This window comes from Camelus bactrianus, chromosome 17 (genome assembly GCF_048773025.1).
Source record: "Camelus bactrianus isolate YW-2024 breed Bactrian camel chromosome 17, ASM4877302v1, whole genome shotgun sequence".
NCBI classification, from domain to species: Eukaryota; Metazoa; Chordata; class Mammalia; order Artiodactyla; family Camelidae; genus Camelus; species Camelus bactrianus.
In genome coordinates, this window is record NC_133555.1 from 7111823 (window position 1) to 7132813 (window position 20991).

The following is a 20991-nucleotide window of genomic DNA, read 5'->3' on the forward strand; positions in this document are numbered from 1 at the left end:
GGTCCTGGGACAGTGCCCTCTAACTTTGTAGTTGGCTTAAACTCATCACAGTCTGTGAATTTACATGCATGGGTGTGTATTTAAAATTACATAATTGGGAATTCTAGTCATGGTTCTGGGACTTGAATTATTTCATCTTTCATATGCTTGAAGACCTGTGTAAGGCTTCTGTGCCTTACTTCCTTCACGGGTAAAATGGGGTTAACAGGAGCACCTGCGTCCAGAGGGTTGCTACGAGGGGGTCAATGAGTGAGCATCTGTAAAGCTCTTAGGACAATGCCTGCCTCGGAGTTATGGCCCTATAGGTGGTGATGACGATGATGGTGACAGTGATTTCCACATCAGATCGTTGAAGTCTAGCTTATTGTTTTGAATAGCAGATTAAAGGATCTCATTTCTCTTGTCCCCTCTGGGCCCCCCACAGAGAGAGCAGTAGGTCGGGGTCTGGAGAGCTTGTTGGGAGAGCACTCTTGCTGCACTGCAAGGTCGGGTGAATTAGCCAGCTGGTTTAGAACAGGTGTTTGTCGAGCACCAGTTATCCATGGAGCAGACATTAATTTGCCACACACTGTGTACAGACGCCCATTCTTTGTGAGATGACGAGAACAAGTGTGTCAGGAGAAGAAAAGGAGGAGAGAATGAACATCCATCAGAACATCTCCTAAGTGTCCTGCACTGTTCCCCTGTGATTTCATTTTATCCCTACACCCCTTGGAGGAAAATGTTATGACCCCTGTTACCAGCAGAGCGTCTCAGATAAAGAAATGTGCTTATGTTGACACAGCCAGAATATGGCAGGGATAGAATTGAAACCCAGGTCTGTCTCTTTTCAAAGCCTGTTCACATTGAGCTGTGTTCACTACTGGACAAGACTTGGACCTTGTCCTGAGAGAACTCATTGTTTCTTTGAAGGAGGGACGGTAGAGGCGGGAGTCATAAGATGGTTAAAGAATGCTCAAACTTGGAGAAGCACATCCACTTTTGTAAAGTTGCTTCATCACTCATCATGTCATTGGCCTTTTTAGAACAACTCTGATGTAGGCAAGCATTATTATTCCCATTTACAGTTGGGAGGCTGAGGCCCAAAGGACTGAACGCCTTGCAGCTGAAACATTTAACAAGAAGTCTCAGCTGAGTCTTCATGCTGTGTCACGTGGGTATAATAATATTGGGAGTGACCATCTCTGTGACCAGAAGAGTCACGCTCCTGAGGGCAGAGGGCTCTTCTTCTGCTCCAGGACCTCTCCACCGGTCCCTGGAAGGTGGTCTTCCCCTCCTCTGACTCCCACCCCCTTTTTATTTCTGGTCCAGCTGCTCAAGCCCTCAGGATCCTGAAAGCTGGTTCCTTAGGGCTCTTGGTAATGGAGCATTTCAAAATTTAACCTAAATTAAAAATAAAAGCCTTAATCAGTTTCCTTTGCAGCTTTATCTGCAAACAAATAAATGGCTGCCTCTGGAGGGTTTTCTTCATCTTTCCAGGCGTGATTCATTGTCAGATATATGCATCCTCCAAGATACAGTAGAAAACTAATGAGAATTTAATCTCTGCCCAACAGAAGAGTAAAAACCCAAGATGAATGCAGGGATGGCCACAGGGCAGGCAGTGAGTGACTTAGAATGCTTTTCTTTATGGCCTGAGCATGGGCGTGGAAAGAATTGAACTCTCCCCCAAATAAGGTCGTGAATGAAATTGGCGCTTGTTCTTCTATGCAAATTTCAGTTTATGAGACACCCCAAGGACTCTAGCTTCCCTGTGGAGAGGGCCTTGTAGGCAGGCGGGTACAGCTCCACATCCTTTGCAAAGATATCAACCTTTCCTCCATCTGACACAGCCACTACCAGCATGGAGGTGTCCCCACCCACCCTGGAACTCAGGATCTAATTTTCCTCTTTGAAATCACAGATGAGACTGGGACAGATATTGTGACCATCCTCTCAGGCTCTTGTTCTGAGGACCACAGGATTGCTGGGGTTTGAGGAATTATTCAGGAAACTTCCCCTGTGAGCAAAACAATTTGTTCATTCATCCAGCTTTTAAAAATTGGATACCTACTATTGTCCCATCCAAAGTGCTAGGAACTGGGGTCACAGCCAGGAACAGAACAGATGTGGACCTCTCGGGAAGCTTGAATGCTCCTTAATCATGATGAAGTGTTTCACAGCCAGTCTCCGCTGGTACCCACAGCAAGTGCACAGAGGGGGCAGGAACCAGTTAATCCCATCCTCCAGATGAGGAAACCAAGGTTGGGGAAGGACAGTGACTTGCTGACAGTCACAAACCAGTGCTGGAACCAGGTCTTCAAAGTCACAGCCTTTTCTAAACCCTGGACTTCTAAACCAATAAAGCATGCAAACTTTGGGGAAGTTACTTAATATTTCAGAACCTCAGTTTCCCCTCCGATCAGGCAGGAATGAGAGAATCTATTCTGCAGAGTTGCTGAGATGGTTGAATTAGATGATGTAGATGGATATTAGTAGCTAGATGTGTATGTGTAGAAATAGATATGATAGATCATAACAGGCTTAAGGCATTTGACATGCTGCTGAGAACGCATGAATAACCACCATTACAATAATAATGTTGACTAGCTGATATTTACTGAGCACTTACTATGTTACAGATGAGTTCTATTACTATTTCCATTTTACAGTTGAGAAAACTAACTAAGGAAGTGAGGTAGCTTGCCTGAAGTTACACGGTTTCTACGGTGATGAGGCAAGTATTTAAGATTTACAATAGAAATAAGAATTTTCTCCAGATAATCTATAATATACATAGCTCTGTAGACTTCTGCAGGAAGACCGAGGCCTCAGTTTTCTTATCTGTTCAGTGGGGATTGTCCTGACTGTCAAGGTTGTTGTGACTATTAAATGAAAAGAGTCTGAAAAGCTTTGCGCCTGAAGTGCTGTCCAGCACGAGGACTGCTAGTCTTTGGTTGCTGAGCTCACAGGACCATGGCATTTTGTGTTCGAGGGGATGATGCTGTTTGACACCGAGATACCATTCTTCTGAGTCTATAGGCTGGAAGATAGTATCTTATCGGGGTGAAAGACACACAGCTGACCATCTGGGAAAGTCCCAGGAAACCATTTAGATTAAATGCCTGCGTTTTTGATGCCCTGCTGTTCAAACGGAAGGCCTGGCTTTTAATTTCATTTTTAAATGACTTGTTCAGAAACTGTTGTCTCTTTCCCATTTTGCCTTTAATAACCTGTCTCTTGCCTTAAAATAATGATTGGTGTCACTCTATTGAGGTACATAATTCAAAGGGAAAAAGCAACAGACGTTAAAATTTCTTCTCAGGGAACAAACAAAAAATAGACATACCCTCTAGTCCTCCATCGGTGTTGAGCTATGAAAGAGAAGGAACTTCAGATAATAACTTCTTATAGATTTTTTAAAACAAAAAAATGTTCTTTTTGATTGTGGTAAAACATGCATGAAAATTTACCATGTTACCTGTTGTGAAGTGTGCAATTCAGTGACATTAAGTACACTCACAATGTGGTGCAACTGTCGTCACCATCCGTTTCCTGGACTCTTCTGTCATCCCAGGCAAAAGCTTCATAGCTGTTCAACACTAACTCCCCGTCCCGCCACCCCTCAGCCCACGTTAACCTCTATTCTGCTTTCTGTCTCTATGAACTGGACTATTTTGGGTACTTAATAGAAGTAGATTCACATAACATTTGTCCTTTTGTGTCTGGCCTAGTTACTTAGTTAAATGTTTTCAAGATCCATCCATGTCGTTGCATGTTAGAGCTGCATTTGGTGTCCCTCTTCCCCCCTCCAGCTGCTAAAATTCATGTGCTGAAGTTCTGACCCTCCAAGGTACCTCAGAATATAACCGTATCTGGAGAGTGGGTCTTTATGGGGATAATTAAGTTAGAATGAAGTCATATGAATGGGCCCTAATGACTGTATAACTGATTTCCTTATAAGAAGAGGAAAATCTGGACACAAACAGAGGGAGTACAGAGGGAAGACCAGGAAAAGACACAAGAAGAAGTCAACGAGATCACAGCCCTCAGAAAGAACCAACTCTACCGACACCTTGATCTTAGAAGTCCAGCCTCCAGAACCAGAGAAGATTAATTTCTCTTGTTTAAGCTGCCCAGTGTGTGGTACTTTGTTCTGACAACTCTAGCAAACAGCACGTACCAGAAATTCCTTCCTTTTTATGGCTGAAAAATATTTCATTGTAATGTGGACCACATCTTGTTTATCTATTTATCTGTTGGTGGACACTGGATTATTTCCATCTATTTGTCGCTTTGAATATTGGTACACAGGTATCTCCCTGAGTCTCTGCTTTTGATTTTCTCGGGTATATGCCCAGAAGGAGAATTGCTGGATCATATGGTAATTCTATGCTTAACTTTTTGAGGAACTGCCAAACTCTTTTCTGCAGTGGCTGCACCATTTTACATTCCTACCAGCAAAGCACAGGGGTTCCAATTTCTCCACTTCCTTGCCAGCACTTATTTTTCTTTGGTATGTTTCTTTTTAAATTCTTGTTCCATCAGAGGTGTTAAAATCAACAAGGACTTTCACTTCTGGGATGACTGAGTAAGCTCCTAATAGGCTGATCCTCCCTCAGAAAATAAATTCTGGATAAAGTACAAAACCAATACCTGAAGGCTCTGGAAAGTGCACAAAGTGAGCAGATTTGGAGATGGTCAGAGCCTGAAAGAAGGGACCCAATGCTGAGTAGTTTCCAGTTTTTATGGCTTTAGCTTGAAGGCACGGTGCAGTCGTGGTGAAATGAATAGTTGCTAAAACTCTGATAGAAATCTTGCTATATTTCTGGCCTAGGAACTTGGTTCTGTGGGGCTACTGTGGTCACTGAAGAGGGACGGTGGAGTCCTGGGCAGGAGAGAGCTGGAGGGAAGAACCCCCAAGTTCTCCATATACTCCACAACGTCTCTGGTTGAACACTGAAAATGCACATGCAGGGAGATGTAAGCAACTTTCAGCTAAGACTAAACAAAATCCATTGTGTTTTTATGTGTTGGCTGTAAACAATTAGAAGATGAAATTTTTGGAAATTAAGTTTCACTAACAATTTAGGAATAAATGTAACCAAAGATATCCAAGACTTTTTACAATGGAGGACATCTGCAATACGAGAATGAAAGAAGACCTAAACAGGTGGAATGATATACCATATTCATGGATTGAGATCTCAAAGTTGTTGATGACAGTTTTTCCCAAATTGATCAACGTGATCCCAATCAAAATCCCAGCAGGCACTTTTGTAAGAATTGATGAGCTGATTCCAAGTTTACATGGACTATACTTCAATTTAAAAAAGTACACCAGAAATCGACACAACACTGTAAACTGACTATACTTCAATTAAAAAAAATACTGTTTATGTGGAAATGCAAATGACCTAGAACCAACCAAAACAATTTTGGAAAAGAACAAAGTTTGGGAACTTATTCTACCTGGTCTGAAGACTTACTATAAAATCGGAGCAATCAAGACAGTGTAGAATTGGTGAAGAGTAGACACATGGATCAGTGGAATGGAAGAGAGTCCAAAATAGAGCCACATACATATCATAACAGATTTCCAACAAAAGTGTCTAAGCATTTGGATTGGGAAAGAACACATTCTCTTGGCCAAAGTGGGTCCCAAGGCTAGTGCAGATTCAAGGAATAGGGAAATAAACTCTAACTCTTGGTGGGAGGGTAGCAGAGTTATATTGCAAGGTATGTGAAGACAGGGAGACACAAAGGACTGGAATCCTTCATGGTGAAAGACGGGTGAAGGTCCATCTTTAAGATTCCTTGAGACCACTCATCAGACTACTCTGTCTGAATTTCAGCTCAAAGGCCACCTCCTCCGAGAAGCCTTCCCAGATGTCTCTACCTCAAGGTGACCCACATTTCCTCTTTATCACACTTCCCTGTTGAACTCTTTCATACCTCTTCTACGATCTTGTTTCTTTGTTCAATGTTGGCCTTCATCGTTAGGATTGTAGTTTAAGATGGCTTTCAAGAAAGTGAAGAGAATTGAGGCTGGGAAGTTAGCCAGAGGCGGGGCCATGACAGGTTGAAATGCCCCAGTAAGGAGTTTAGACATGAAGCTGTAGAAAAACAAAGAATAAGAAGTTTGGAATAAGAGCTTGACTTGATAAGATTGTTATTTTCTGAAAGATCTTGTGTCTAGGGCACTGGAGTAGAATTCCTTGGGAGGTGTCTGAAGGGAGAGCTGCAGGGGGCGAAAGCAGGGACGCCTGAGGGCTGCTGTGGCAGTGATGGTGAATGGCCTGGCCAAGGGTCAGGGGCAGCGGGGAGGCAGGTCTCTGAACTCTGACAGGTCAGACCTTCTGATCTGTCAACAGAATACGGACGTTTAGATGTTCTCTGTGGAATCTCACATTTTTTCATTGTTGGCAACGAATAAAATACTTCAACTATGTTGGTGGGGGGTGGGGGTAGGCTGTGGCCTGAGTCCCGCTGAACAACCTCTCTGCCAAGCATAACATAGTCATGATTTCACAGAAATAATTGTAGCTTAACTTGAATGCCTGGAATCCAGGTTCTTGCTCTGAATGGCTTATGTGTGCAGCCCAAGATACGGCACCTGGGAGACAAGGTCAGGAGGTGGGAGGCGCAAGATGGGGCTGTGAGCGCCGAGGCGGGATGGAGGCCAGCTCTCTGCCCTGGTTTGGAGAAACCTTAGATTCTGGTACACAGTGAATGGTCAAGGTACAGCTCTGCCCCTTCTGCACCTTAGTTTCTTCCTCTGTAAAATGGGAATAGTAAACCTCCTGAGAGCTTATTGGTGGAGAAAACAAGGACACATAGTAGCATATGTGTAATGACCATGGGCTGAGTGCAGCTCTATCCCCTCTGCCTTAGTGAATTCACTTAACAGTCCCAGCCACTCTCTGCGGTCATGATTATCTATCCCCTTTTCACATGGGGAAACTGAGGCACAGAGAAGTTAAAATACCTGTCCAGGTCTCCATGGCTAGAAAGAGGCAGAACAGGATTCGACCCCGACTTCAAGATCGTGCTCCCACCTGCTGTACGCCCCCATACAAATGTGCCCCTCCCGGTCGCTGCCACGTGGTTGTTTGGACAGAGTTTGTATGGTGCTTTTCATTTGCAGCGTGTGTGATGAAAGGCTGAACTTGACAGGACTTGTAGGGGATTCATGAAACATGACCTTTCCACCCTGGGTCTGCATTTCCAGCCTGGGCTCCTGCCATCAGACTTTTCAGAGTCCCTTCCCCCTATGACACCCCTTTCTTGTCCTCTGATTTGAACCATGTGGTCAGATAAATGGTCTGTTTTGCCTTTTCTTCCATCCCAACATCCTTCCTTAAGGAAATTCCAGAAGGAGATGGGTCTGGCGGCGTGGGAGGACACAGGGAGCTTCTGCTCCTGCCTCTCAGGGCTGAGCCTTAGGGCATGATCTGGTCTAGAGCTTTTCCTGCTGGTTCCTGGGAGCCCTGGGGTCTGTGGGGAGGGGCCGGCTATTGCCATCAGCTTAAGGCATAAGCAGATGGGGCGGGTCTCCAGCTGCCTCCCTCCAGCTCATTCTTCAAGCCTTGCATTCATTTATTTCACTTCCAAGGAGGCTGTAGAAAATTCCACTGACATGAATGGTTTGAGAAATGTCTGTTCGTGCCTGAGTGAGCCCAGTAGGTGCCGCTGAAAGTGTGTTCCTCTCAGACCGGATTAGGAGAAAGCCGGTATTTCTTCTGAGAACATCAGATAAGCAGGTGGTGCGTGAATAGGACTCTGTACGACTGATTTACACAAGTTGTTCCCATCTGCTCTTGCATGGGGTCCGCAGCAATCTCCAGGGGTGGGCGGGATGGATGCTTGCACCCCCATCTTGCAGGCGATTTGGGGATGAGAGAGGTCTCGTGACTTGCCAGGGAGCAGGAAAGCCCTGGCTGAGCTCTGGCTTTCCCCCTTCTAGGCCAGTGCTCCTGTGGTCCTCTGTCTAGAACCACCAAGGAGAACTGGGGAGCCCTGGGGACCCCAGAGAGGACCCTGGCTAGAAAAAGTCTAGGCTAGTGATGTGTGTGGGAATACTCCATCCTCAAATGAGCTGAAAGCCGTGGAGAACCAGCAGATGCAGGAACAGTTGAAAAAGCAGGGCACAGAAGGAAATTTAGATTTATAAAGAGAACTTCTGTTTGTAAAGATAACTCCTGGTCTCGTAATTGGAAGAGGAGGACTCTGAAAAACTCTTTTTTTGATAAACATCTAAAAACATCTTAATTCAGTAATCTGTAGGTTATTTAGCATTCACATAAAGCTCCAATAAACAGCGTTATACTGGATTCATAAGATGAGATGGGAGACATTCCTACTTTATTCTTTGAAATAGTTTGTGTAAAACTGATATTACAGTAGTATTTGGTATTTTCTTAATTGAAGTATAGTCGATTTACAATGTTGTGTTAGTTTCTGGTGTATAGCATAGTGATTCAGTTATACGTATATATATTCCTTTTCATATTCTTTTTCATTGTAGGTTATTACAGGATATTGAATGTAGTTCCCTGTGCTATACAGTAGGACCTTGTTATTTATCTATTTTATATATAGTAGTTAGTATCTGCAAGTCTTGAATTCCCATTTCCTCCCTCCCCAATTTCCTCCATGGTAACCATAAGTTTGTTTTCTGTGACTGTGAGTCTGTTTCTGTTTTGTAAATAAGTTCATTTGTGTCTTTTTTTTTTTTTTAGATTCCACATGTAAGCGATATCATATGGTATTTTTCTTTCTCTTTCTGGCTTACTTAGTATGATAATCTCTAGGTCCATCCGTATTGCTGCAAATGACATTATTCCATTCTTTTTTATGGCTGAGTAGTATGAATGGAGAAAGCTGGGACTTAACCCTGCCTAACAAACCCTCCTAAACAGCCCTCGTTTACTGTACTTTTCCCTGTTATCTTGCTCGAACTTGCCGCCTCCTCCTCCTCCTCCGAGAAGCCCACCGGCCTTGTCCTTTGTTTAGCCTAAGACTGTCCAGGAGCCTCATTCATCTGACTGCGTCCTTGAGCTACAGTTTTCTTTGTGAACTCCCGTGCATGGGTATGAAATTAAAATATTTTCCCTCTTGTTAATCTTTCTTTCATTAGTTTGATGGGGGTCCTTTGCCAATGAACCTGAGATGGATAGAGGGAAAAAGAACTTTTTTCCTCCTTTACACTAGTCTGCAACCAGGGCCCAGATACCAGGGCAGCAGAGAGATAGGTGTGGTGAGCAGAGCCTCAGAGTGGTGTCCTAGTTGCCAGGAACCTCAGATTTCCTCTAAGTAGCAACCAGGACTGACTCCTCCAATGGGTCATTTGGTTCTGGGGTTCAGTGTGAGCTGTGTTTCTTCTTCCTGAACCTTTTCCTGCAACACTGCAGCTAGAGTGTTTGCAGAAGAGGGGAAGGAACCAGATGTCTGGCCTCAACTTATCTGGGAGAGGGGGTGACAACCTGTATTCTTCCTCATAGGTAGGAAACCAGATGCTACCTGTGACTCTAATGTAGTCACTGGAATAGTCATGCAGACCACCACCTGGTTACCTGTAGGTGAAAAAGAAAGAAAGGGAAAAGAGCCACCTAATTCTTAAGAATTCTAGAAAGTAGCTCTAATTCTGCATTATAAATGAAACAGACAACATTCACATTTGCTCTGTTTCATATTATTTTCTTTCCTCTTGGAAAGTTTCCTTGCATGGAGGATCCACATGGTGTCATAAAACCTTTGGAACTGGGCTTGCCCTTGGGATAGAAAGAAGTTTGCTAGAGTGAGCAGAGTGAGATTGGTCCCCAGGTCACTCTCCCTAGGAAACCGATGGCCGATGTTTAGGGCCATGTGCGCATTCTCAAGTGCAAGTGCCTTGCTGGACAATGAAAGGCAATCACAATTTGGGCAAAATCTGGAAGATCTCGCCCTACCTGGCACATGGGCAGTCTAGCAACAACTGAACTGAAACAGATACGTGCTCCCATCAGAAAGCACTTGAGCCTCTGAACGTGGAAGAAGAAATAAGAGTCAAAAGAAATGCTGGCGTCCAGAGGCCAGTGGTGGACTGCCAGGTCTTTTCTGACTTCTCATTAGTGCGCAGGATGTGTCTCTGGAGCCAGGTAACCTGTTGTTCCGTCTTCCAAAATTAGGTGTTTTCGTTTTAGGCTGTGGTGTTTCACCTGGAACGTTTGGCATTTCCTTCTAGGCCCCCATTTTAATAATCGTTTGATTTGGGAAAAAAATGCTTTCTTTAAAAAATGAGTATATAGGTGACCCACTTCCTCATTTGGAGTTTGTGATAATTCAGTCAATACTGAATTGATTTCCTTTAGGAAAATTACACTGATCATATACGGTAGGAAAGCTGCTTTGGGGAGAGTAGGGTTGTGGTTGGAAGGGGTGGTTTCCACTGATCTGGTGTCACCTCATCCATGGATTTTAGCTCAGTTTGCATGACATCCACTTGAGTGACAACTTTATTGAGGGCTGGAGGGCGAAACTCTCCCACGGTAATGTACATCGTTACTCTGAGCTGAATCCCCATTCTCAGAATGTGGTTTTCATTTAATGTGTGTGTTTTTTTTAATTAAAAACATTTTTTTGGGAGTGGTGGAAGATAATTAGGTTTATTTATTTATTTATAATGGAGGTACTGGGGCTTGAACCCAGGATCTTGTGCACGCTACGCACATGCTCCATCACTCAGCTTTACCCCTCCCCTGCTTGGTGTGTACTTTGGAACCGAGGAAACAAGATAGTGAACCTCCATGCTCCCTCTCTATAACTCACAGAGGACAGCACTTTACGGACTAGGCAAAAGGCACGTTGTGTTTTTAAAATCCTGTTTCAGAAGTGACGGTATAAACAGAGGCCGTCCCCCAGCCCTGTTTGTGTAGTCAGCTAGGGCGGGGCTTGGTGAACTGCGGCTCCCTGGCCACGTCGGGCCGCCCTCCAGTGAAGTTTCATTGGAACCCAGTGTACCCTTTGTTGCTGTGTTGTCTGGGGCTGCCCGCCCACAGCAGAGGTGAGCAGTTCCAGCAGAAGCCACGTGGCATGAAAGGTCTAAAATATCTACCGTCCAGCCCTTTACTCTGCCGACCCCTGGTCTTCGATGGGCGGATGCAACCTGGTTGCCCACAGAACAGTCAGAGCTACAGTGTGTTTTGCTGGTGTGTTAAAAAGTGAAGTAACTAGTGGCCAGACCAGCAGCTTGGCCCCTGCTGTTGGCATCTGGCCGGCTTCATGCCCATCCCTCGTCTCCTCTGTGTGTGTGTGTGTATGTGTGTGTGTTTGTGAAGCAGGATGCTGAGAGGTCTCAGTGAGGAGGTTGGCCACACCGGGGCATTTGCCAGGAGGTCTTACATAGATTAGAAATAAGCAAAGTTTACTGATGGACTTTAAAAAACTTACAAAATTTTTTAAAAATCAGAAAACCAAAAACATTTGCAAATCTCAAACTCCGACTTGCAAATGTTAACCACTGTGTATAAAAATAAATAAAAATATACATTTCTTCCATACAGCACAGGGCACTATATTCAATATCTTATAATAATAACCTTTAAAGACAAAGAATATGAAAACAAATATATGTACGACTGGGAAATTATGCTGTACACCAGAAATTGACACATTGTAACTGACTTTGCTGCAGTTTTAAAAAACCCAACAAACAAACCAACCAACCAAAACCTCTTTCTAAGAGTAGAGGAGACTGCAATTAAGCCATCCTCTTCCGGGGTCCGCTGTCGGGTGACACAGCAACGGTGATGCTGAAGGCCGGTAGCTACTTCCTGAGCCCTTACTGTGTGCCAGGAGCTGCCCCAGGTCTTTAAGCATGCATACGTGCATTTAATCCCCAGAACAACCCTATAAGGCAAATGATATTGCTGTCCCCAGTTTATAAGGGAGAACCCTGGGAACAAAGTGAGATGACTTATCTGAGCGACACAGTCGAGTTGGTTTAGAATTGCACTGCGCTCCCCTACCCGCTCGGTCAGGGGTGACGCTGCGCTGCCACGTGTGTGGGATCTATTTGGCAGGTGAGTTCAGAAAGACCAGGCCTGCTGGTGGCCTGTTTGCGAGGAGGCTATGGCTATCTTGGGAGGGAAGTCAAGCTGGGATTCTGCTGGGATGCAGGCATGTCTGAGCAGATAATTGTTATTTGTTACTCTCCTTTGATGGAGTTTGACTCCTGTGGTGCAGGGACCATGTCTCCTTTGTCCACTGTTGTATTTCCTAGGCCTGGCACCATGCTGGGGGCATGGCTGGTGCTGGGTAAATGCGTAGTGAATGAATGGATCAAAGAATGAACTAGTGAGGGAGTGAGTTGCCTGTTGTTCAGAAGACAAACTGTGGAGTCTGATATAAGTACGATCCGTTCAAAGGCCACGTCAGTCATGTGGTTGGTTGAGACTCTGAACATCTGGAGGTCTGCCTGGAGGAGGCAGAGTTCCTGCTGAGCCTTGAAGCAGAGGCAGCAGATGGGTGGCTTTTGAGTGGGAGGAAGCTGAAAGCTCAGTGTTTGCAAACTCTGGCCCAAAATGTCATGGACACCTCCCCTGCAGAGGGGACCACACAACATACTGAACAAACACCTTCTTCCTTGGCCTGGGGCTTTGGCTGGAGGATATTCTTCTGTCTGGCTTTGGCACCAGATGGTCCCCTTGCATTGGCCAAGGATGCCTGCCCATCCATTGGCTCCTGCTCCTTCTCCCCTTATCAGCTGAAGATGAACTCCACAGAGCTCTCCTGTCAACCGAGCACAAACTATTCCCTTGTAGGGCAAAGGCTTGAGATTCTTTGCAACAATATTTCATAATTTATATATTTGATTAAAAACCAGAACCCGTGCCAGGAGCCTGCATGATCTAGCACATTGGGATCATTAGCGGCTTGTGTCACTCTTCTATTTTAAAACTTTCCATATTTGAACTCATGGAAGTACAACCTTCACATTTATTAAACTTTCCCCTAAAAACAGTTTAGCAAGTCTCCATCATCTTTCATAGAATTAAAAAAAAAAAAAAAGAGGTCCCAATAAAACCCTTTCAACATTTCCTTTAGGGAATACCATTTTATTTAGACCTTAAAGGCATTTGCCTTTTGTTGCCAGTAATTAAAAAAATAGCAAGACAAATGAGATTTTTTAGTAGCAGGATAATTACTTCAAGATGAGCGTTGTGACTTGGCTCCTGGACCCTGGCTGTTTGCGGCACCCCTCCCAGGACCCTCAGGAGCCTGCATTCCCCAGTCCCAGGGCTGTCTTTGTCCTTAGATTCCTTGGGCTGGTTCTCTTCCAGTTTCCCAGATTGCTCCCTCTCTGTGCTTTGCCCCTGCAGTTTTATCCACCCTCGCCTCTCTTTGTCCAGAAGGACACCTCTCTTTGCCACCTCCAGTTCTAACAGGGACTCTCTTTTTGACAAGAGGCCTCTTTCCTGTCATTTAGATGCGACTGTCTTTTCAAATCTCTTCTCTTCCCCTCAGGGGCTGGCTGGTTGGCATGTGATCCAGGCACTGCCTGTCAGGGTACCCCGGCTGTCTGGGCACAGTCATTGGTCGAGGGATGGACACGTGACCCACCCAATCATCATCATTCCCTGAAAGCCTGAGAAAGACACTCCCTTTTGACTGGGCTCACTGGCTCCAAGGGCAGAAGTGACCTTAGCTGGGTCTGGTGGCCACATCTGCTGCCCCCCGCAGGTGCACCTGCCTGAGGATGAAGCCAACATGGAGGAAAACAGAGGGGAGAGATGGAGAAAGGGAGCAGATTCTCAGCTACACAATTTGAACTGCTGGATCCAGTTGTCCCTAAGGATGGCCCTTCTCTTGGACTTTCTGACTAGAAAGAAGATTCTAGAATGTGGATTCCCTCCAATTTTTTTTTTTTTTTTTTGAGTTTGAACTGGTTTGCCTTGGACTTCTCTCACTTGGATAATACTGGCTGGACAACACTTCTGCCTGTAAGTCCACATCCTTTCTGTTGTTAAAGAACCGGTGTTGTCCCAGACTCAGACCAAAAAAACACCATGTGCTGGATGCCTACAGGTGCTAATATCATAGAAATGAGAGAATCAGACCAAGAGATCATTTTGCTTCAAACTAGTAGAATCTGACTGAACACAAATGGTGGTTGAGACACAGGGGCAAGCACACTTCTTCCTTCAACAGCATCGTCTCTGGTCTTGGCTCGTTCAAGGCAGGGGTGTGTGAACAACGTTCACGTATGCTGTTGTACTGTCTCTACTTGCGTGGAACATTCTCATGTTTGAAGCCAAACTTTTGGAGCCAAAGTCTGATAACCCAGTGAGTCAAGAGCTCATGTCACTCTCTCTTGTGTCCCCCGGAGACTTGATTAAACATCCAAATGAAACAAGGAATGTCATGGCCTCAGAAATGTGTGATCCACTCAAGCTGAAATGGGAAACATCTTAGGTATTAGTCACATTGTTTTTGGCTACAATTAACAAGACCTCACTAATGAGAAACTATATGGTGAGGAAATGTAATACACAGTGGGGAAATGTATTGTCCAGAGCAAAGAAGAAGGAAATTGGCTCATGTAACAAGAAGCCCAGAGGTGAGTTCACTGGCTGGATGACATAACCAAGGACCTAGGCTCTCTTTAAGTGTCACCTATGTCATCCTCAGCTTATTGGCTTGGTCCTCTTGTCTCCTCAAAGTTCAAAGATGGCACCAGGAGTTCCAACCCAACAGCAGCCAGCTTAAGAAGATGAGACTTGAGAAATGGCTGAGTCCAGAACTGGGGCAGGGAAAGTACACAGTGAGCTGAGAGCGCCTTACTGTGCCAGAGTATAAAGCTCAACAAATGATGGGAACATGTCAATAGAGCGCCAGCTTAAAAGAGCTTCCATTGGCCAAATGTGGGACAGTTTGGGCATCAAAATAAATAATGATAACAACAGATAATAAACAACTTATTAACATAGAAACCCATAATTCCAAACTGATAGAAATAAATGAATACATACATAAATAGGGAGAAAACAGAGCTTTTCTGTATAGTAGAACCCTAGCAAACATTGAAGGAATGATTGAATGAAGTAGAATCAACATTTGGCAACTCTAATTGAAATAACAAAATCAGTCAAGAAACCTCATTGGATACTAACAACCAGTGGGTGGGATTTTGATGAGGAACAGGATTAGCATAGTCTCAGTGTACCTTCCCACAAAATACTCATTAACTACAAATGGAAAAAGAGTAACTTTACAATGGGAAAATCTAGCATAATCCGGTGTTTAAAATTAATACCAACACTAATGGAAGAAATAAAAATCTTGTATTATCTGATCGGATGCGATGAAAGAAAACAGTATCCCTTCTGTGGCTTTCCTACCGAAAATGTGTAACCTGAATCTCAATATGAGAGGGTATCAAACAAACCCAATTTGATGGACATTCTACTCAATAAATGGCCTTTTATCTTTTAAGATGTTGAGATCATAAATGTCAAGGAAAGAACTAGGAACACTTCCAAATTGAAGAAGACTCAAGAGACTAGATAACTAAACGCAATGCATAATCCCAGACTGGATCTTTTTGTTATAAAAAGACATTATTGGGACAATTGGTGAAATAAGGATTAGGTGATAGAACATTAATCCCTAATTTTGATGGTTGTTTTGTGGTTAGGGAGGAGAATGCCCTCGTTTGTAGGAATTACACCCTAAGATATTCAGGAGTGATGGGCATTGTGCCAGCAACACCCTCCAGTGGTTCAAGAAGACAGATTCTTTGTTCTCTTCTCATAACTTTTTTTTTCTAGTTTAAAATTATAGCAGAAGAAAGAGAAAGTAAGACTTTTCTCCAATGCATTTTTTTTTCATTAAAGAAGAGAACTTTTCTAAGCTGCTCCCCAATGGTGAAACACCACTGGCCAGGCTTGAGTCATGTGCCCTTTCTCCAGCTGCCAAAGAGGCTGGGAAAGTGAGTGTGTTTTGTGGGAAGTGGGCTTGTCCCACAGAGAAGAAGGAAATGGGGCAGAGAATGGTAACACGGAGGCAGCCAACCTGTCTGCCTTGGTCTGAAGTGTTTACACTTAGGCTCTCTTGAACCCAGTGCCATTAGCGATAGTGACTCATCCAAGGGCCCTAGGCTGTTTGTTCCTTCATTTAGTTGCTAGATGTTGTTCTGAGGATTGGAGACTAAAGATCATGAGACTGTTCCCTCAAGAAGTGCATCAGGGAGCCTTTCTCAAACTAATAATTATATAGCATGGTCGAATCAGTTCAACTGATCACAGTAATCACTGTAACATTTGTTCTAATGGCGGTACTGGGGAATGAACCCAGGACCTTGTGCATGCTAAGCACTCCACTGTACCACTGAGCTGTTACCTCCCCACCCCAACACTGTAACATTTAAAAGCCCATGTCCTTCCAATTCTGGTACAGACTCACTCAGCTAGGGCAGCCCCATGGGAGAGGCAGCGATGGAGCCCAGTGCGGGGAACTGCAGGGAAAGGGAACAGCCGGAGCAGCGCACAGAGGTGGGGAAAGCGTGGGATGTGCAGAGAGACCTGCATGCAGTGCACTTAGCTTCTGAAAGGGGAGCAGACAGCAAGGCGGGTTGGGGCCAGGAAAATTAAATAATTTGAAGGCAAAGCTAAGAAGCTTTGACTTTCTCCTATGTGTGCACAGGGAGCCCCTGAGTGTTTTGGAGAGGAGAGTGCATGGGGAGGTCTGTGCTGCTGAGGACCCCATCTGAGAGGTGGGTGGAGAGGGTAAGGTCATGGCAGGGAGGCTCACTATGAGACTGTTGTCATTCTAGACAGAAAAAGTTCAAGGTCAAACATAGCCTTGGGGATGGAAGGAAAGGTGTGGGAGAGAAGGGACTGCACTGAGTGATCATCAGATGGGAGGAGGGGTATCTGAGAGGACTCAGGGGTTCCAAGTGCAAGGTGGGTTTCATGTGGTAGACCCTGGGAAGGCAGGAGTGTGCTCTGGGTGGGGTCCAGTGGGGATGTCACTCCAACCCACAATGGTGTGGTCAAAGTCACCAGGACAAAATCAATCAGTTATCATACTGTGGTTTCAGCAGAGGAGAGGTCATGTACCTGATAATCTCTCTGTCCAGCCATCACCAACCCCTGCTTAAAAGTCTTTAAAGGCTCCCCCTTGCTTCTAGGACAGAGACTGGTCTTTTCTGTTGCTCACAAAGCTGGTGAACCTCTTGTGCCTCAGCATCCATCCTCCCTCCCTAGACCTGCCATACCAACCTTCTTTCAGTCCTGTTCATGGGGCATGGTCACCACTCTCTCCAACAGCAATTAGTTTTGAATAAGCTGGTGCTGTTTTAGCCACAGGGCCTTTGCACATGACATCCATGCATCCATCTTTGACCATCTTCCTTTCCCTCTTTGTCTACTCAGAGTCTACTGTCCATTAGATCTCACTTCAGGTGTCACTTTTCCAGGAGCATCTTTCCTGGCATCCCTCAATAGGTCCAGTCTCTCTCATTTGCTTTATAGGGACATATTTCTCCACCCTGGCCTTTAGAGCATCTGCAGTAGCTATAATTTTACATCGTCTTGTGAGAATATTTGCCCAAAGCCCATCTCCTGCACAGACAGCCAAGTCTAGGGGTGATGTTCTATCTGTGGGCAATGAGCCCCCTGCACTCAGCATGGGAATTGGAACTCTAGGGCTCAGTGGGTATTTGTGAAAGGAAGGAAGGAAGGAAGGAAAAAAGGAAGGAAGGAAGGAAGGAAGGGAGGAAGGAGTGAACATTCCATTGGTACTTCAGGAAGGGACTGAGAAGCAGCTTAGGACATACAGAATTTCAGTAGAAGAAGTTTGTCTTCAAGTAACCAGCACAGAACAAGGTGGAAGGGGAGTGGTCTGGATCCAGAGGAGTTTCTGAATGTTGAAGAGAAATTGGGAAACAGAAATCCAGAGCAATGAAGGGTTTTAAGACCAGAAAGACAATTAAGCCCTGTGTTGGAAGGACTCACATGTCAGGGTGGGGACTTGGCTCTTCACTTGAGAGGCAGTGTGGAGCCAGGAAGGATGAGCCCTACAGCTTCTCTCTGAGAAGGTGGGCGTGGCAGAGAAACCGAGGGGGCTGGAGAGAGAAGCTGGGAACAAAACCACCTTGGGAGGATAGCACAGTAGCTTTCATCAAACTTGCGAGGCACGTGAACGGGGGTCGCGTAGGTGAGCTGATGAGAGTGAAATTTGGGTGGTGGAGTGAAAGGAACTGGGCAATAGATGGGAAGTTTAAGAAAGAGAGAAGGTCATGAGTGACCAGGACTGTGGCTCCCAAGACCCGTGATGTTTCACCCTTATGTCCCCAGGAGAAAAAGAAATGTCTTTTCTCAGAAAGTGTGGGAAGGAAACAAATTCAGGGGCTGTAAATACTCAGAGTGGCCATAAAAAGAGAGAGAATCTCGCCCAAAGAGCTATTTATTCCATTTGACTCATTCTGTATTCAGCTGGCAACATTTAAAAAATGGAGCAATTTCTCATAAAATCTATCTTCAGGTCTGCCTGCACTGGTCCCCGTGTCTCACGTGGCACCCATTGGTTGAGCTCAGGTGGTCCTGTTTGGCTGCTCCGAACACTCTCCCTGGTCTGCCTTCCAGAGCGGTTCACTCATTACCTGCCTGGGCTCTGAGATCCGCTAAGTTGGGTCCTTGCTCCCCAGGCAGCTCATCAGTTCCCAGGAGGCAGCTCTTCGGTGTCCCATGAAACACGACACTCAAGTTTCTGTCAGTGCCATGGGGGTTCCAGGAACTGAGGGATGGGGGTTCTGCCCCCAGGACCTACAGTCCCCAAAGAAGTCTGATGAGACACAGCTGATGAAGAGACACACTCGTACTGAGAATGCCATCTGCCAGCACCAGCATTCAGGGTCCTGGGGCCAAACAGACACCACGAAATCACTGCCAGGGGTCAATAATGAGATCAGGATATACACGAACTTTGTAAAATTTTTATTGATATGTTTATCATGCCAAAACCTTTTGATTTAAAATTCCAATTCCACTTGAAAAGGAGGCAACAAATGGTTGCTGGGATCCCAGGCTGCTCCTGGAGGAGCCCCCACGTTCACGCACAGTCTACAGCTACGTGATTTGACCACTCAGAGTTGCATTCTGGGAATCTCCTCCTGGAGATCCCTTGCAGGATGTCACCTAGGTCTTTAGCTGGTGGCTGGGAAACAACAACAACAACAAAAACACAATAACTCCATCCTAAGACTTCTCAGAGCATCTCTGGCTTTCAAACTTGACCCTCAAGGATCCACCACCACCCAACCTAGAATATACTTATAGATATATATTCCTGCTGAAAAAAAGAGCACTGTTTTTGTTGCTTGCTGGCTGTCTCCCCAGACCCTTAGGATGGCCTCAGCACACTGGGCTCCCCTTCCTGGTGGGATCCTGTGGATCCCACCTGCGGGTGGACAGCCGTTCAGGAGCGTTTCGACTTGCTGCATGTTGGGCACAGAAGCTGACCCTTGGTGACGATGTATGCTCGGCCACCCAGCTGCTGCTCACAGCCCTCGCAGACGAAGTGCTTTCGGTGCCAGGACAAGTCTTCCACGCGCTGGTAGTCCTCCGAGAATATTATCTGGGGAGGGGAGCAGAAGAGACGTTCAACTCAGGTTCTGCCCCTATTCGACCACGTGTGGAGGACAAGCTGGAAGATGGTGGTCCACCCTCCCCCAGTCTTGTTTTGACCTTTAAATGCCTCAGTGGAGACATAAATTGCAGGCAGTAAGTACAGTATTTGGTGAAGGTCATGGTTGCATCTTAGCTTCTCAGATGGAAAAAAAAAATCCTCTGTTATCGGCAGGTTTTACGTTTCTAGCATCTGTGATACTCTTTGGGCCAAATCCAAAGCCCGGTTGTGTTCTAAGACGGGATTACATACTCCAGTGAAGACAGCCTAAGGATAGCTGAGTGGCCAACAGGCAGTCTTCAAGAGCGGGAACACCCAGAGTCACGTGGGCTTGGAATAAACTAATGCTTTGGGGCATCTGGACCATCTGTGAGGACCACAGAGCAGAAGAGCATACTGGTTAAATGTGCCTTCTGATGTGGGGGGCAAACAGGAAGCAGGTGTGAGTGTTCACTTAAGTACTTACCAGCTGCATGACTGGACAAACTACTTAACCTCCTGTGCCTCAGTTTCCATGTCTGTGAATGGGGACATAAACATGACCCATCCTGCAGGGTTTTATGAGTGCTATGAGTGTTGCTACAGATGGAGTATTTGGAATGGAAACAGAGACAAAGTCAATGCTGTGTGATGATCATTGACCTCTCTGAACTGCACTTTTCTCAAATGTAAAGTGGAGAGTGGTTCTCCCTCCCTAAAGGGCCGTAGGATCTGTAAACAGCACATCCCATACAAAGTCAGTGGCGCGTGAGGATGAGGAGGTGTTCCTGTGAGCATACTGTGGTCCCTGCAAAAGTGAGGGGGTGGACCAGGCCGGCTGACAGCGCTTTCCTTTCTTTAATGTCCTTGCTCACACAGTTATGAGACAGGAGGATTACGGGGCCTTAGCTTCACGTGGAGACCGATACATGCAAGGTGGGAGAGGGCAGGCACTGGCTCAAAGTGAGGAGGACATTTCTGACCCTTGTGTGTGCCAAAAAGGAAGGTGGTGAGTTTCCCATCACCAAAGGCAGGCCGACAATAGTTATCAGTATCATAACTGTTATTGTCACTGTTAGCACAACTTTGAGTTGCTCTAGTGTGAACCCATATTGGAGAGCTGAACCCTTTTCCTAGCATCTCTGACTGTTACATTGTGTTATGTTCATGTCACTCTATTATATTCTATCATCTTGTATTACATTATCCTAAGACTCACAGCAGCTCCCATTTATTAGTTACTCGGTCGATCCTGTGCCAAGCATCTTCACGCATGATCTCATTTATCCTCAGAGCAAGTCTTTGGGATGGGCACTGGTCCCCTCCCATTTTATAAGTGATACAACGGAGGCACAAGAGTGAGGT

The 20991-nt window shown here is 45.4% G+C and overlaps 2 protein-coding genes across 10 annotated transcripts in view; one reads left to right on the forward strand and one right to left on the reverse strand.

Moving 5' to 3' along the window:
• Positions 1-20991, forward strand: part of SSUH2 (ssu-2 homolog) — a 109622-nt gene that overhangs the window by 44992 nt on the left and 43639 nt on the right. The window contains exon 16 of one of the 8 annotated variants that reach the window (XR_012499864.1): positions 13486-15549. The exons of 2 other annotated variants lie outside the window; for them this stretch is intronic. The gene's annotated coding sequence lies outside the window, so the exon portion shown is untranslated. Of the gene's footprint in view, positions 1-13485; positions 15550-20991 lie in introns of those variants that run through there. 5 more of the 8 variants (XR_012499868.1, XR_012499865.1, XR_012499869.1 and 2 more) reach the window with 5 other exon arrangements.
• LMCD1 (LIM and cysteine rich domains 1) overlaps positions 18942-20991 on the reverse strand; it is a 55651-nt gene continuing 53601 nt past the window's right edge. For both annotated transcript variants that reach the window (XM_010952972.3, XM_045515274.2), the window contains one exon: positions 18942-19596. In XM_010952972.3, the coding sequence (XP_010951274.1) occupies positions 19438-19596 (159 nt within the window). In that variant the 3' untranslated portion in view covers positions 18942-19437. The remainder of the gene's footprint in view (positions 19597-20991) is intronic.